Source organism: Artibeus jamaicensis, unplaced genomic scaffold (genome assembly GCF_021234435.1).
Source record: "Artibeus jamaicensis isolate MK-2021 breed Jamaican fruit bat unplaced genomic scaffold, CSHL_Jam_final scaffold_2172, whole genome shotgun sequence".
Taxonomy (NCBI): Eukaryota; Metazoa; Chordata; class Mammalia; order Chiroptera; family Phyllostomidae; genus Artibeus; species Artibeus jamaicensis.
Genome location: NW_026522031.1, coordinates 3,242,826 through 3,258,425, shown reverse-complemented (window position 1 = coordinate 3,258,425; position 15,600 = coordinate 3,242,826). Strand labels below are relative to the sequence as shown.

Here is a 15,600-nt window from a genome sequence, read left to right as displayed (position 1 = left end):
AGGAGAGAGGTAGCAAAATATCAATGTATGTTTGCCTCTCGTGAGTCCCCTGCTGGGAACTGGCCGGCAATGCAGGCATGTGCCCTGACTGGGAATGGAACGGCCATTCTTTGGTTCCCATGCCCACGCTCAATCCACTGAGCTACACCAGCCAGGGCTTTGTTTGCTTTTTTCTTTTGTTGATTACGTTCCATTTAAAGGTGAGATCATATGGTATTGGTCCCTCACTGCCTGGCTTATTTCACTTAGCATAATGCTGTCCAGTTTCACCCATGCTGTTTTAAAGAGTAGGAGCTCCTTCTTTCTCTGTGCTGTGCGCTATTCCATTGTGTAAATGTACCATAGTTTTTTTGATCCACTCATTTACTGATGGGCACTTATGTTTCTCCTAGCACTTGGCTATTGTAAATTGTGCTGCTATGAATGTTGGGGTGCATAGGTTCTTTTGGTTTAGTATTTCAGGACTATTAGGGTATAATTCCAGCAGTGGAGTTGCTGGGTCAAAGGCAGGTTCATTTTTAGTTTTCTGAGGATATGTATTTTATACATGGCTCCCCTAAGCCCTTGCTCACCCTTGCTTTCTCATGTGTCCTAAAGGAATATAGCATTATGACCTGCCCAATCCTGAAACAACTTTGTCCCATTAGGAGCTCCTTTAAGGGAAAGGTGATCATTGAAGTCATTAATGAAAGCTGGGCTTAAGGTCATAGAAAGTGTTGAGGAAGAAAAATAAGTAAATAAGATGATACTGACCCCTGCTGGAAAAAATGCAAAAGGGGTGAATAGACACTGAAGAGATTTGGGAAGATTTTTCTGATGAATTTAAAGAGACAAGAAGGAGAGAGGCTGTGGTTGTTCTAAGTGTAAGAAGTTAGCATTTGAGTGACAAGTTGATAAAAGCCCATATATCTCAGGGCACTGGAATAACTGCCATGTGGCCCAGCTTTCAGGTAGAGCCAGTGGAGACTCTGGATCAGCTGCTGAGAACTGCTCCATGTCAACAATGCAGGATTGTTGTATGCCTCAATGTTGTACACTCTGCTGTGTGCCTAAAACCAATACAGGAATTATCAAAGGCAATTGGTACATATGCCTCAACATAGTTTTAAGCCAATGAAACACCCTCTCTCATTCTGCAGTCCTCTTAGTCTTCTGATATAACTCTGCTTAAACAAATGCATTGTCTTCCTTTTAGAGTCAATTTAAGGCAGGGTGGTATCTTGGGGGAATTAAACAAATGTGGACCAGAACTCAGAGAGCATGTCATTTGGAAGAAATCCCTGAGGAACTACTTGAAGTCATATTGAGTTTATTTTCCTTCTGTCCCTCCTTCCCTTCTTTAATTCTGTCTTTCCCTGGCTAAGTCAGGCATGGTACTCTTCTGGGGATAGGAAATTGGAGGGACATCACTCTGAAATTAAAGAATATAGAGTCTTGGAAAGAATATAACTCACTGGCTCCCAGAGAGCCCCCTGCAGGGAAGCCAAGGGTTCACCCCAATGCCTTGAGGGAAAGCAGAAGCTCCCAGCTCCTTGCTCTGGATCTATTTTGGAGAGCTGGCAAACTTTCTTGCAACTCAGTCCATCCAGATAATAAGACCAGTCTGTCTGCTCCTGCTGGTTCTGATGAATCCCAGCAGAGATCGAAGTGTGACCCAGTAGATGAATGATAGCTTTTATAGACCATAGTGTCTAGTACTTGGACTTCAGCTTCTGAGTCAGTTTTAATGGTAATTAAATAGACTTAGAATGAAATTTCAGAGAACAAGGTAGTCAATGTCTTGTTAGAATAAATGCAACCAGCCCTGGCTGGTGTAGCTCAGTGGATTGAGCACGAGCCTGCGAACCAAAAGATCGCGGTTCGATTCCCCGTCAGGGCACATGCCTGGGTTGCAGGCCAGTTCCCAGCAGGGGCCAGTTCCCAGCAGGAGATGCACCAGAAGCAACCATACATTGATATTTCTCTCCTTCCCTCCTTCCCTTCCCTTCTAAAGATAAATAAAAAATAATAAAAAAATAAATGCAACCAGCTACAGGCCTATGCAGGGGTTGAGCTTGGAGGAACTGGGACAGACTAAGGGCTGGCAGGATAAAGGGGCTGCTGGCAGGAACAGAAGAGAGTGGGGAATATTGCACAGTGTGTGGAGACAGAGGCAAAAGCACCACTAAAAACCACACTGCATTTGAGATAGTGAGAAATGCTCTGATTGAAAATCATGATGTTGTTGCAAAATGCTCAGGGTCATTCTTCTAGAAGAACACTACTGGGCTAGACCCACTGGAAGAGATAAAGAGTCATAGGCACTTCCGTTTTTAATCTTTTGAGGACCCTCCATACTGCTTTCCATATTGGCCACTCCAGTGTGATTCCCACCAACAGTGTTTGAGGGTTCCCTCTTCTCCTCATACTGGCCAACATTTGTTCTTTATTGATTTATTGATGACAAATATTCTGACTCAAAGATTCCACATCTGGGAATATATCCAAAGAAACCCCAAACACCTATTCAAAAGAATATATGCACCCCTATGTTCATTGCAGCAGTATTTACAACAGCCAAGCTGTGGATAAGACCCAAGTGCCTGTGCATAATGAATAGAAATAAAAAGTGCAATATATATACATATATATATAATATTATATATGTATACATATATATAATATTATATATAGTCAGGACCCTTACTATATATTTACTTGTTCATGAAATAGAATGTGTATAACAGCATGGATGGTTCCAGAGAATATTAATGAAATGAGTCATGCAGAAAAAGACAAGCACCATATGATTTCACTCTTATGTAGAAGCCAATGAAGAAAATAAATGAACAAACAAAATAGAAACAGACATATCAATACAGAGAACAGACTGGTGGTTGTCAGAGGGGAGGGCACTTGGGGGACTGGATAAAAGGATGAAGAGATTAAGAGTCTAAGTCAGTAGTTGGAGAAGAGACATGAGGAGAGAAAGCACAGCACAGGGAAGAGAGTCAGTCATGAGGTCAAAACTATGTGTGGGCCTAGGTGGGTAGTGGGAATACTGGGAGGGCCACACTGTGAAGTATATGGTTTTCTAACCTCAGTGCTGTGCACCTGAATCCGATACAAAATAATACCGAATGTAAACTGTAACTGAAAAAAATCGAGGTCTAAAAATGAAAGGAGAGATGAAGAGGGTCAGTGGACACCAGAGAGAGGTTCAGTCCAGCCTGTGGAGTGAGAGAGATCATGTGGCTGAGACACTGACCCAAGGTGGCCCACGGCTCAGACTGAGGCTCACTCAGCATCAACTACTCAGAGCTCTCAGGACCCACATCCCACATGCAGGAAGCTTTGTGTGCCTTCTGAGCAAGTGACTCACCCATGTGCCTGTCTTTCTGTGTAGAGAGCAGGTGGCCAAGAACTGCTGTGTGAGTAACTGCTGGCACAGAAGTAAACAGCTGTCTGGTTGGGGCTGGCAGTCTTCACAGAGAGGGAGAACTTGGCTTTCTCAGTTCTGGAGACACTGTACCCATCAGGGATGTCTCCTTTGTTAATGTCTTTCACATTGAGGGAATAGTAGATCAGCCGTAGCCCCATTCCTGGGTCTTGTCGGTACCAGTACATGTAGTCATGGCCCTTATTCTGAGAACATTCCAGAATGATGCTGTTTCCTGTCTTGGCAATCTTATTCCTTGGGGACTGGGTAACACCAGCATCCATGAATCCTGGAGGAAATCCACACAGGAACTGGAGACAGAGCCAAGGAAGGGTCCTTTCACTGCAGCCTCAAGGGGGAAGCACCAGCCAGGACCCAGGAGACAGAAGGCAGGGGTTGCCCATCTGTTTCCCAAACTCACCTGTTCCCAGGAGACAAAAGGCCACACAGCAGAGGAGCAGGGAGCCCATGGCAGGAAGAGGCAGGGCGGAGGTGTTTCCACCTCTGAGTTTTGGGGGATAAGGGCAGGGACGTAGCACATTGCAAGGATTCAGTGAGTGATGTCATGGCCCTCAGGACTTCCTAGGCCTGAGAGGAAGGTACAGGCACGCCTCCTGTTCCCCCTCAAAGGTCCAAACTTCTTCCTCCTTAATTGCTCAGGCAGGTGGCACTCAGGTTTACTTACCCTCTGTCCTGTGTCAGTGAAGGCTGAAACTCTTACTCTCTGCTTTTCCCTTCCTGTGGCTTTCTTGCCTTCTCTCTGTCTGAGAGCAGCCTCTCCAGGAAGCATCATCCTCCCAGGTGAATAGGCTTACAGGACAATTCACAAACTGATGAAAAAGAAAGAATCTGGTCTCACTGGAAAATTGTGACTCTAATATTTCTCTTCTTTTTTCATTTGTTTATATTGTTCTAACTCAGATTATAGTAGTTTATACAATTTGAATATAGTCACCATAAAGATTGAAAGGTTTTTCTATTTTTCTTTCTTTCTTTTTTAAAAAGGTTTTATTCATTTATTTTTGGAAAGGGGAATGGTTGAAGAAAGAGAGAGAAACATCAATTTGTGATTTCTTCTTGGGTGGCCACTACCAGGGACCTGGCCCACCACCCAGGCCTGTGCCCTGACTGGTAATGGAACCAGGGACCCTTTGCTACACAAGCTGGTGCTCATTCCAGAGCCACACCAGGCAGGGCAAGGACTCATATTTTTGCTTACTCCTCACATACAAAGTCACATCCAAAGGCTGAGACTTTGTTCACTGATCTTAACTCAAGTCTCTACTCTCTTACAAAACATTAAGTTGCAACTGTTGTACCAGCTATGAAGGTGAGGACTGCAGAGCTTGGAGAGGCTGTACTAGCAGGCTTTGTCCATATTAGGGGAGTTGTAAAAGGAAGTGATGTTCCAGGGGCCATTGTGAAGGCTGAGATGCAGAGATGCTGCTGAGAAAAGAGCATCCAAACCAAGTGCTATCCTCTTTCTTCTCTTTTCCTCATTTTGTCTCAACATCAGTCTTTGACTTTGATTCAGAGTCTCAAAGATGAATCCCGGGAGTCCCTTTCCCCGTCACAGTTCTCTTTGCCCTATTTCACCAGGACCCGCACTTGACATTCAATAAAACCCTTGCTCACATCCTGCTGATCTGGGGTTTTGGATTTGGACTCTTATAGCTGAACTACCTGGGGATCACCTCTTCAATCTTTACATATTTTATTTTATTATTGTTTAATTACTTTGTTATTGTTCAATTGCTGTTATCTGCATTTTCCCTACACCACTCCCTCCGACCCCAGTCTATCCCACCTCCCTCCCTTGCTTCCACCCTCTCCCTTGATTTTGTCCACATGTCCCTTATACGAATTCCTGGAAACCGTTCCCCCAAGTGACCCCTCCTCCCTCCCCTCTGACTATTGTTAGATTGTTCTTAATTTCAATGTCTCTGGTCATATTTTGTTTGCTTTTTTCTTTCTTTTTTTAAAAAGATTTTATTTATCTTTAGAGGGGAAAGGAAGGAGAGAGGTAGCAAAATATCAATGTATGTTTGCCTCTCGTGAGTCCCCTGCTGGGAACTGGCCGGCAATGCAGGCATGTGCCCTGACTGGGAATGGAACGGCCATTCTTTGGTTCCCATGCCCACACTCAATCCACTGAGCTACACCAGCCAGGGCTTTGTTTGCTTTTTTCTTTTGTTGATTACGTTCCATTTAAAGGTGAGATCGTATGGTATTGGTCCCTCACTGCCTGGCTTATTTCACTTAGCATAATGCTGTCCAGTTTCACCCATGCTGTTTTAAAGAGTAGGAGCTCCTTCTTTCTCTGTGCTGTGCACTATTCCATTGTGTAAATGCACCATAGTTTTTTTGATCCACTCATTTACTGATGGGCACTTATGTTTCTTCCAGCACTTGGCTATTGTAAATTGTGCTGCTATGAATGTTGGGGTGCATAGGTTCTTTTGGATTAGTATTTCAGGACTATTAGGGTATAATTCCAGCAGTGGAGTTGCTGGGTCAAAGGCAGGTTCATTTTTAGTTTTCTGAGGATATGTATTTTATACATGGCTCCCCTAAGCCCTTGCTCACCCTTGCTTTCTCATGTGTCCTAAAGGAATATAGCATTATGACCTGCCGAATCCTGAAACAGCTTTGTCCCACCAGGGGCTCCTTTAAGGGAAAGGTGATCATTGAAGTCATTAATGAAAGCTGGGCTTAAGGTCATAGAAAGTGTTGAGGAAGAAAAATAAGTAAATAAGATGATACTGACCCCTGCTGGAAAAAATGCAAAAGGGGTGAATAGACACTGAAGAGATTTGGGAAGATTTTTCTGATGAATTTAAAGAGACAAGAAGGAGAGAGGCTGTGGTTGTTCTAAGTGTAAGAAGTTGGGATTTGAGTGACAAGTTGATAAAAGCCCATATATCTCAGGGCACTGGAATAACTGCCATGTGGCCCAGCTTTCAGGTAGAGCCAGTGGAGACTCTGGATCAGCTGCTGAGAACTGCTCCATGTCAACAATGCAGGATTGTTGTATGCCTCAATGTTGTACACTCTGCTGTGTGCCTAAAACCAATACAGGAATTATCAAAGGCAATTGGTACATATGCCTCAACATAGTTTTAAGCCAATGAAACACCCTCTCTCATTCTGCAGTCCTCTTAGTCTTCTGATATAACTCTGCTTAAACAAATGCATTGTCTTCCTTTTAGAGTCAATTTAAGGCAGGGTGGTATCTTGGGGGAATTAAACAAATGTGGACCAGAACTCAGAGAGCATGTCATTTGGAAGAAATCCCTGAGGAGCTACTTGAAGTCATATTGAGTTTATTTTCCTTCTGTCCCTCCTTCCCTTCTTTACTTCTGTCTTTCCCTGGCTAAGTCCGGCATGGTACTCTTCTGGAATAGGAAATTGGAGGGACATCACTCTGAAATTAAAGAATATAGAGTCTTGGAAAGAATATAACTCACTGGCTCCCAGAGAGCCCCCTGCAGGGAAGCCAAGGGTTCACCCCAATGCCTTGAGGGAAAGCAGAAGCTCCCAGCTCCTTGCTTTGGCTCCACATTGGAGAGCTGGCAAACTTTCTTGCAACTCAGTCCATCCAGATAATAAGACCAGTCTGTCTGCTCCTGCTGGTTCTGATGAATCTCAGCAGAGATTGAAGTGTGACCCAGTAGATGAATGATAGCTTTTATAGACCATAGTGTCTAGTACTTGGACTTCAGCTTCTGAGTCAGTTTTAATGGTAATTAAATAGACTTAGAATGAAATTTCAGAGAACAAGGGAGTCAATGTCTTGTTAGAATAAGTGCAACCAGCTACAGGCCTATGCAGGGGTTGAGCTTGGAGGAACTGGGACAGACAAAGGGCTGGCAGGATAAAGGGGCTTGTGGCAGGAACAGAAGAGAGTGGGGAATATTGCACAGTGTGTGGAGACAGAGGCAAAAGCACCACTAAAAACCACACTGCATTTGAGATAGTGAGAAATGCTCTGATTGAAAATCATGATGTTGTTGCAAAATGCTCAGGGTCATTCTTCTAGAAGAACACTACTGGGCTAGACCCACTGGAAGAGATAAAGAGTCATAGGCAGTTCCATTTTTAGTCTTTTGAGGACCCTCCATACTGCTTTCCATATTGGCCACTCCAGTGTGATTCCCACCAACAGTGTTTGAGGGTTCCCTCTTCCCCACATGCTGGCAAACATTTATTCTTTATTGATTTATTGATGACAAATATTTTGGTTAAAAGATTCCAATCTGGGAATATATCCAAAGAAACCCCAAACACCTATTCAAAAGAATATATGCACCCCTATGTTCATTGCAGCAGTATTTACAACAGCCAAGCTGTGGATAAGACCCAAGTGCCTGTGCATAATGAATAGAAATAAAAAGTGTGGTGTGTGTGTGTATATATATATATATATATATATATATATATATATATATATATATATTTGATATCAGTATAGATGTTCATGACCCTTACTATATATTTACTTGTGCATGAAATAGAATGTATATAACAGCATGGATGGTCCCAGAGAATATTAATGAAATGAGTCATGCAGAAAAAGACAAGCACCATATGATTTCACTCTTATGTAGAAGCCAATGAAGAAAATAAATGAACAAACAAAATAGAAACAGACATATCAATACGGAGAACAGACTGGTGGTTGTCAGAGGGGAGGGCACTTGGGGGACTGGATAAAAGGGTGAAGAGATTAAGAGTCTAAGTCAGTAGTTGGAGAAGAGACATGAGGAGAGAAAGCACAGCACAGGGAAGAGAATCAGTCATGAGGTCAAAACTATGTGTGGGCCTAGGTGGGTAGTGGGAATACTGGGAGGGCCACACTGTGAAGTGTATGGTTTTCTAACCTCGGTGCTGTGCACCTGCATCTGATACAAAATAATACCAAATGTAAACTGTAATTGAAAAAAATCAAGGTCTAAAAATGAAAGGAGAGATGAAGAGGGTCAGGGGGCACCAGAGAGAGGTTCAGTCCAGCCTGTGGAGTGAGAGAGATCATGTTGCTGAGACACTGACCCAAGGTGGCCCATGGCTCAGACTGAGGCTCACTCAGCATCAACTACTCAGAGCTCTCAGGACCCACATCCCACATGCAGGAAGCCTTGTGTGCCTTCTGAGCAAGTGACTCACCCATGTGCCTGTCTTTCTGTGTAGAGAGCAGGTGGCCAAGAACTGCTGTGTGAGTAACTGCTGGCACAGAAGTAAACAGCTGTCTGGCTGGGGCTGGCAGTCTTCACAGAAAGGGAGAACTTGGCTTTCTCAGTTCTGGAGACACTGTACCCATCAGGGATGTCTCCTTTGTTAATGTCTTTGACATCAAAGGAGTAGTAGATCAGCCGTAGCCCCATTCCTGGGTCTTGTCGGTACCAGTACATGTAGTCATGGCCCTTATTCTGAGAACATTCCAGAATGATGCTGTTTCCTGTCTTGGCAATCTTATTCCTTGGGGACTGGGTAACACCAGCATCCATGAATCCTGGAGGAAATCCACACAGGAACTGGAGACAGAGCCAAGGAAGGGTCCTTTCACTGCAGCCTCAAGGGGGAAGCACCAGCCAGGACCCATGAGATTGAAGGCAGGGGTGCCCATCTGTTTCCCAAACTCACCTGTTCCCAGGAGACTAAAGGCCACACAGCAGAGGAGCAGGGAGCCCATGGCAGGAAGAGGCAGGGCGGAGGTGTTTCCACCTCTGAGTTTTGGGGGATAAGGGCAGGGACGTAGCACATTGCAAGGCTTCAGTGAGTGATGTCATGGCCCTCAGGACTTCCTAGGCCTGAGAGGAAGGTACAGGCACGCCTCCTGTTCCCCCTCAAAGGTCCAACCTTCTTCCTCCTTTATTGCTCAGGCAGGTGGCACTCGGGTTTACTTACCCTCTGTCCTGTGTCAGTGAAGGCTGAGGCTCGTAATCCTTCTCTTCCCCTCCTGGGTCTCCTTGCAGTCTCTTCCTAGAGGCCAGCCTTTCCCTCTTGTTTCAGGGCTGACTGTGTTGATTGCCTGGGGAAGCATCATTCTCCCAGATGGAGAGGCTGTCACTACAATTCAGGGTCTCTTCAAATAAAGGGAATCTGGTCTCATTGGAGGGTTGCAACACTAATATTTCTCTTCTTTCTGCATTTGTTAATTTTTTTTCTAGCTCCTATCAGGGTGACCAATGCAATTTGGAATATAGTTACTGTAAAGCTTGAAGGGTTTTCTTGATCTCTTTTTTCTTCTTTCTCTTTTTTAAGTAGATGTTATTTATTTATTTTTAGAGAGGGGCATGGAGGGAGAAAGAAAGGGAGAGAAACATCAGTGTGTGGTTGTCTCTTACGTACTCACTCTTGGGGACCTGGCCAACCACCCAGGCATATGCCCTGACTGGGAATCGAACTGGTGACCCTTTGGTTCTCAGGTAGGTGCTCAATCCACTGAGCAACACCAGCCAGGGCCTGATCTGTCTTTCCTTTCCTTTCCTTTCCTTTCCTTTCCTTTCCTTTCCTTTCCTTTCCTTTCCTTTCCTTTCCTTTCCTTTCCTTTCCTTTCCTTTCCTTTCCTTTCCTTTCCTTTCCTTCCTTTTTTCCCTTCCTTCCTTCCTTCCTTCCTTCCTTCCTTCCTTCCTTCCTTCCTTCCTTCCTTCCTTCCTTCCTTCCTTCCTTCCTTCCTTCCTATCTTTTCCTTACCTTTCTTTCTTAGAAAGGCAATACTGCTAACTGTGTTCCCAATTGCCACACTGTTCTCTAATGGCTGCTGCCTATCTGATCAACATTTTATGCATGAAGACTATTACTAAAAATATCGACTCCTTGCATAAAGGTATTTACTTAATCTGTGTATGTATTTCCAAGAAATACTTATCACCTTCACTCATATTTTTGAGTTAACTGAAGATAGTTGAATAGAGAGTTAATTTTAGCATAACATTGTTCCTGATACTAGAAGGAAAATGTTCAATATTTCAACACAACAGCTATAAAACATACCACAGCTACAACAATGGTGTGAAACCCTGTCTATGTAATTAACCAATGCTCATGATAGGAAAGTTTTCTTTTTATATTTTCCTTTTGACTGTAAAAGTTTCTAATACATGCAAATTAGGAATATTAATATAATAACCCTTCTGCCCCACCTTTGATAAGTACCAACTCTGGCCTCTCTTGTTTCTTCTCCATCTATTTTTCTACCTTTTTTTTGTTATTTCACATAGCTGTGGCTTTACTTAGGAGTACCCTGGCATGTTTTACACCTGCTGTATACATTCTTTATGACATAAATCAATGTTCTCTCCCTTTTAATCTCTTTCTGGGTAGAGTTAGCCATTAGTAATGCCAAGAGGAATGTGGACTTATTCCCATAACTTGCTTATTTAGGGTCTCAGTTAATACACACAGGATAATTATAATGAATATTATCATTTTGGGTTTGTCCTTAGCAGGAAAAATAGTGCCCTAATTTGCAATTGTTAGACTCAACACGCTGTTTTGCTGCCCCCTGCTGGAGACAGTGATTTAAGTGGAAAAGAGATATGGGAGCTGAACTATTGCTACACTTGGGGGTCACATTGGATGAGAGAACAAAGACTCAGGTCTAGTGGATTCCTACAGAAGTTTGTAGATGCAGGGCAAGGAGAGGAGAAGCAGAATTCGCTCTGGGAACAGATCTAGGCCAGAGCAGGCGAGCAAGACTATTATCAGAGAAATGGATGGAGGAGACTACAAAGCTGGATGGTGATGGAACTGAACGGGGAGGGCCCTCGGTGCGTGGGTCAAAAGCTCTCACCTACATCCAAGATTGCTCTATCCAGCAAAGCCTTCATTTAGAGTGGGAGGGCAGATAAAGTGCTTCTCAGATAAGGTCAAGTTAAAAGAGTTCATCATCACCAAGCCCTTATTTTATGAAATGTTAAAGGGACTTATCTAAGAAAAAGAAGATAAAAACATGTATAATAAAATGACAGCAAACTCACAATTATTAACAACCATACCTAAAACAAAAGCAAACTAAGCAAACAACTAGAACAGGAACAGAACCACAGAAATGGAGATCACATGGAGGGTTAGCAACAGGAGAGGGGGAGGGAGAGAAGGGGGGAAGAGGTACAGGGAATAAGTAGCATAGATGGTAGGTAGAAAATAGACAGGGGGAGGGCAAGAACAGTATGGGAAATATAGAATCTAAAGAACTTGTGACGCATGGACATGAACTAAAGGGGGGAATGTGGGTAGGAGAGAGTGTACAGGGTGGAGGGGAATGAAGGGGGAGAAATGGGACAACTGTAATGGCATAATCAATAAAACATGAAAAAAATCTCTCACTACGGGGGAGAATATGACTTGTGTGGCTGTCAGCCTGGTTTATGGGCCCACTTCCTCCTCTCATTTGTGAATTATTGGTCTGTGAAACAAATACCCTCTGGCACCAAGTGTGCCAAATGCGAAGTGACTTTTTACTACTGGTTGGCTTTCTATGTCATAAGAAATGTTCACCCACCTTCAATTCACAAAGATGTTTCCCTGTATTTTCCCTTACAGGATTTGTACTTTTTGCTTTTACACTTAGCCCTAAGAGTCATCTTATACTGATTTTTATTCAAGGTATCACAAACCAGGAGTGTTTAGTTCTTTCCACGGGATTATCCAGTTGTTCCAACATCATTTGTTGAGAAAATTGCTATCTTAATGCATTAAAATTTTCAACCCATAAACATGATATATCTTTCCATATTAATTTCTTTTATTTCCTTTGCGTGGTTTGTAGATTCACGTTAAACATCTCTTGCTAAATTTATTCCTCTTATTGATACCATTGTATATGATATTTTTTTCCCGAAAGTTAATATTTTGATTGTTTGCAGCTAGTCCAAAAAAACTTGATTTTTCTTCTATTGACCTTGTGTCCTGTGATCTTGCTAAATTCATTCATTTTTTCTACTTGTGGTTCATTGATTCCTTAAGGTTTTCCATATAAACAAGCATGTAATCTAAGAATAATGATCATTTTGTTTCTTCCTTTACAATATTTGGGACTTTTATGTCATGTTTTTGGCCTACTACACTGGTTAAGACCTCCAATATAATACTGAAGAAAGCATTGTAATGCGAGAGAAAATATCATGCTTTATTCCCAATTATAGGAGGAAAGTGTTCAATACTCACCATTAAATAGGATATCAGTTGTACATTTTTCATTGCTCCCCTCCATCAGATTGACAAACTGCTTTTCTATTAGCAGTTTGCTGAGAGTGTGGATATTAGATGTGTACTGAATTTTGTCAAAAGTTTTCTCAGCATCTGTTGAAAAGGTTGAATAATTATTCTTCATCATTCTGCTAAAATGATGAAATACATTGATTTTTGAAAGTGAACCCATTGTTTGTCCTGGAATAAAGCTACTGGTTATGATGTATTATCACTATATATGTATACACATGTTTGAATTTGGTGTGCTCATGTATTGGGAAGGGTTTTTTCATCTATGATCACATAGGATATTTCTCTGTAATATTTTTGTCAGATGTTGCCATCAAGATTTTGCTGGCTTCACATCATGAGCTGGGAAGTATTCCCTTATCTTTATGGTCTAATGAAATGTTTAGGTAAAATTGGCTTTTTTTCCTTAAATATTTGACAAAAATCCAGCAGGAAAGGAATCTGGGTTTGTAGTTTTCTCTGAGGGGGTATTTTTGATTAATAATTCAATTTCCTTTGCAGAGAATGTTTACATTTCTAATGTTACCATTAATGAGTTGGTAGGTTGTGTTTTTCAAGTAATTCTATTTCATTTATTGGCACTACTTATTTTTGATATTCTGACATCATTTTAATGTCTGTTGTACCTATAGAGATATCCATTTTTATCACTAGTATGTCTTTTACCCTTTTTCTTAATTGCTATGGATTAATTGCTTTTACGAGTTGATCAAATTACAACCATATTCTCCTCTAAATCCTTGAACATATTTTTATAATAGCTACTTAAAAGTCTTGTTTGAAATTTTTGACATCTGTATTATTTCTGGGATGGATTTTATTGTCAATTTTTCCCTACCTATAGGTCATATTTTTCCATTTCTTCCCATGTCTAATACCTTTTCATTATATGATTGGAATTATGGATGCTACTATGATGTTGAAAGTCTAGTTTGGCTTTTATTTTTCTTGACTTTATTTAGAGAGTGCCAAAATATTTGTCCTTAAAAGGCAGTTAATTTCTTGGCAGATCATCTGGATTCCCTTGGAGGCCCCATTAGGGCAGTTCTGGGGTGCCCGACTCAGAACTCTGGGGGAGCTCCTTTCCTGAGGGCATGCCCAAGGCATTCAATGAGGTCTGTCCACTCGGGCTGGTCAGAATTCAAAAGTCCCCAGTGAGTAGTGCAGAAATACAAAATAATTGTTTTCTTTCTCTCTCTCATTCTTGATTTTTATCTATTTTTTAAAATTGTCATCTGCATCTTGATGGTAAAGATTTACAATGATGTGTTCTGGGAGAAGGTGGGGGCAAAAGAGAAAGATCAGAACCTTTTTATATGGCTAGAACTGGCAACAATAGAAAACTGGGCAATGCCGTACACAGAGGGTGTCTCACCCACTTTTCTGTGGTATTGAGTCTCACAGCAATTCTGAAGAGCCCTCTAGTGGTAATATGGATTCATAAAAGTAGCACATGTACAGCATCTCAACGCCTCAGCAACCCCGATTCTGGGCGTGTAATCCTGCAATCCTGGGTACATAAAGCTTATCTGTACAAGCATTTTCAATGCTGGCCAGAAACTGGAGGACAATTGGGTGTTGTCTCTAGGGGAGGGTGAATGGACACTGTGCGTCATTTAGGAGAAACAAACTAGATGTTCATACAGAAAAATAATGAAGTGTTTCCCTCACGTGGAGCTGAGTGGAAAATCCAAGAGAAAATTCCACACACAATAAAGTCAGATTCACGTGACTTTAAATGCTCACATACGAGACAAGAGGTGTGTACTCTGCACAGCTGGGTCATGACCAGCCTGCTGTTGACCCTGGGATTTTAAACCCAGGTTTGGAAAGAACTGGGCTGCTCTTGATCAGTGTGATGGGATGGTGACCGCTGAATTTGTGACTTTTAGTGGCCATCTTATCATTGTCAGGAAGACTGGAAGGAAAAAGACAGATGACAGGGAAAGAAAAGAGGTAGCAGACAGAATAAGAGAAAGAAATGAGAGCTGGAAGGACAGCCATTCCAGACCCTGGCCCAACTGTCTTTATTTTTGTTTTGCTTTTTCCCAGAGTGGTCTGTTCACCATTCCTTGACTGCTGCTCCGCACACATTAGCCTGGTGTGAAATTCCACCGTGGCTCAAGCTGACTCCAGTTGGCTTCTGTTACAGCCCAACGTGCCAGCTGCTCCCTGAGCTGTGCCCAGGTTGTGTTTGTGCACTGCAAGGAGCTGACATTGCAGCACTGTGGACTGGCTGCTGGCACAGAAATACAGAGCTGAGTCGCCCGTTTCAGAGGACTGGATTTCCAGGCTGCACGGTGAGGTTTTGGGGCAATTCGCTGAGAATCGCTCTTTGAACAACTCGATTTGATTAAGAATATCTTCGTTCTGAAAGGAGATCAAAAACTTAAACTCTTTTTTCGGGATCTGTTGATACCAGTAAACAACGGGGTGTCCTTTTTGGGGGGTGCAGTCCATCCTTGCTTTCTGTCCTTTGCCTTTGACCAGATGTCCTGGAGTCTGAATGACCTGGGCATCACTGGAGCCTGTAACAGAGGAAAAAATGAGCTCAGGAAGCTCAGGAGGGACCCTGGCAAGGGGGTTGGCCAACCCAGAACAGGATTTTTCTTCTGGGGTGAAGACTCACCTGCTCGCAGGAGACAAAGGGCTACACAGCAGAGCAGCCTGCAGCCCATGGTGGCACTAAAGTGGCAAAAGAAGGAGGCTTTTTATGCCCATCTGCAAGCTTCCTGTGACGGGAGCACTTTGCAGACTCATAGCTGTCACGTCACTGCCTTGTGGTGCTGGGCGAAACCGCCTCCTGGTATCAGAAGGAAGGCTTTTATTCCAGCTCAGCAAATATGACTAGTTTATATTTTATTCATTATACTTTATTCATTTATTTTTAAATTTTATTTATTTATTTTTAATATTTTATTTATTAATCTTTAGAGGGGAAGGGGAGGAGAGAGGGAGAG

At 42.5% G+C, this 15,600-nt stretch overlaps 1 pseudogene and 2 gene segments (V, D, J or C); all 3 read right to left on the bottom strand.

Annotated features, from left to right (window-relative positions):
- Window positions 1-3,290: 3,290 nt before the first annotated feature.
- LOC119052930 (T cell receptor beta variable 24-1-like) lies at window positions 3,291-3,964 on the bottom strand (annotated as a pseudogene).
- Window positions 3,965-7,233: 3,269 nt separating this feature from the next.
- LOC128626083 (T cell receptor beta variable 24-1-like) lies at window positions 7,234-9,164 on the bottom strand. The segment is given in 3 exon segments: window positions 7,234-7,267; window positions 8,582-8,927; window positions 9,059-9,164. Coding segments are annotated over 3 exon segments (429 nt in total).
- Window positions 9,165-14,698: 5,534 nt separating this feature from the next.
- On the bottom strand, window positions 14,699-15,350 carry LOC119048490 (probable non-functional T cell receptor beta variable 23-1). The segment is given in 2 exon segments: window positions 14,699-15,168; window positions 15,270-15,350. Coding segments are annotated over 2 exon segments (456 nt in total).
- Window positions 15,351-15,600: the final 250 nt, after the last annotated feature.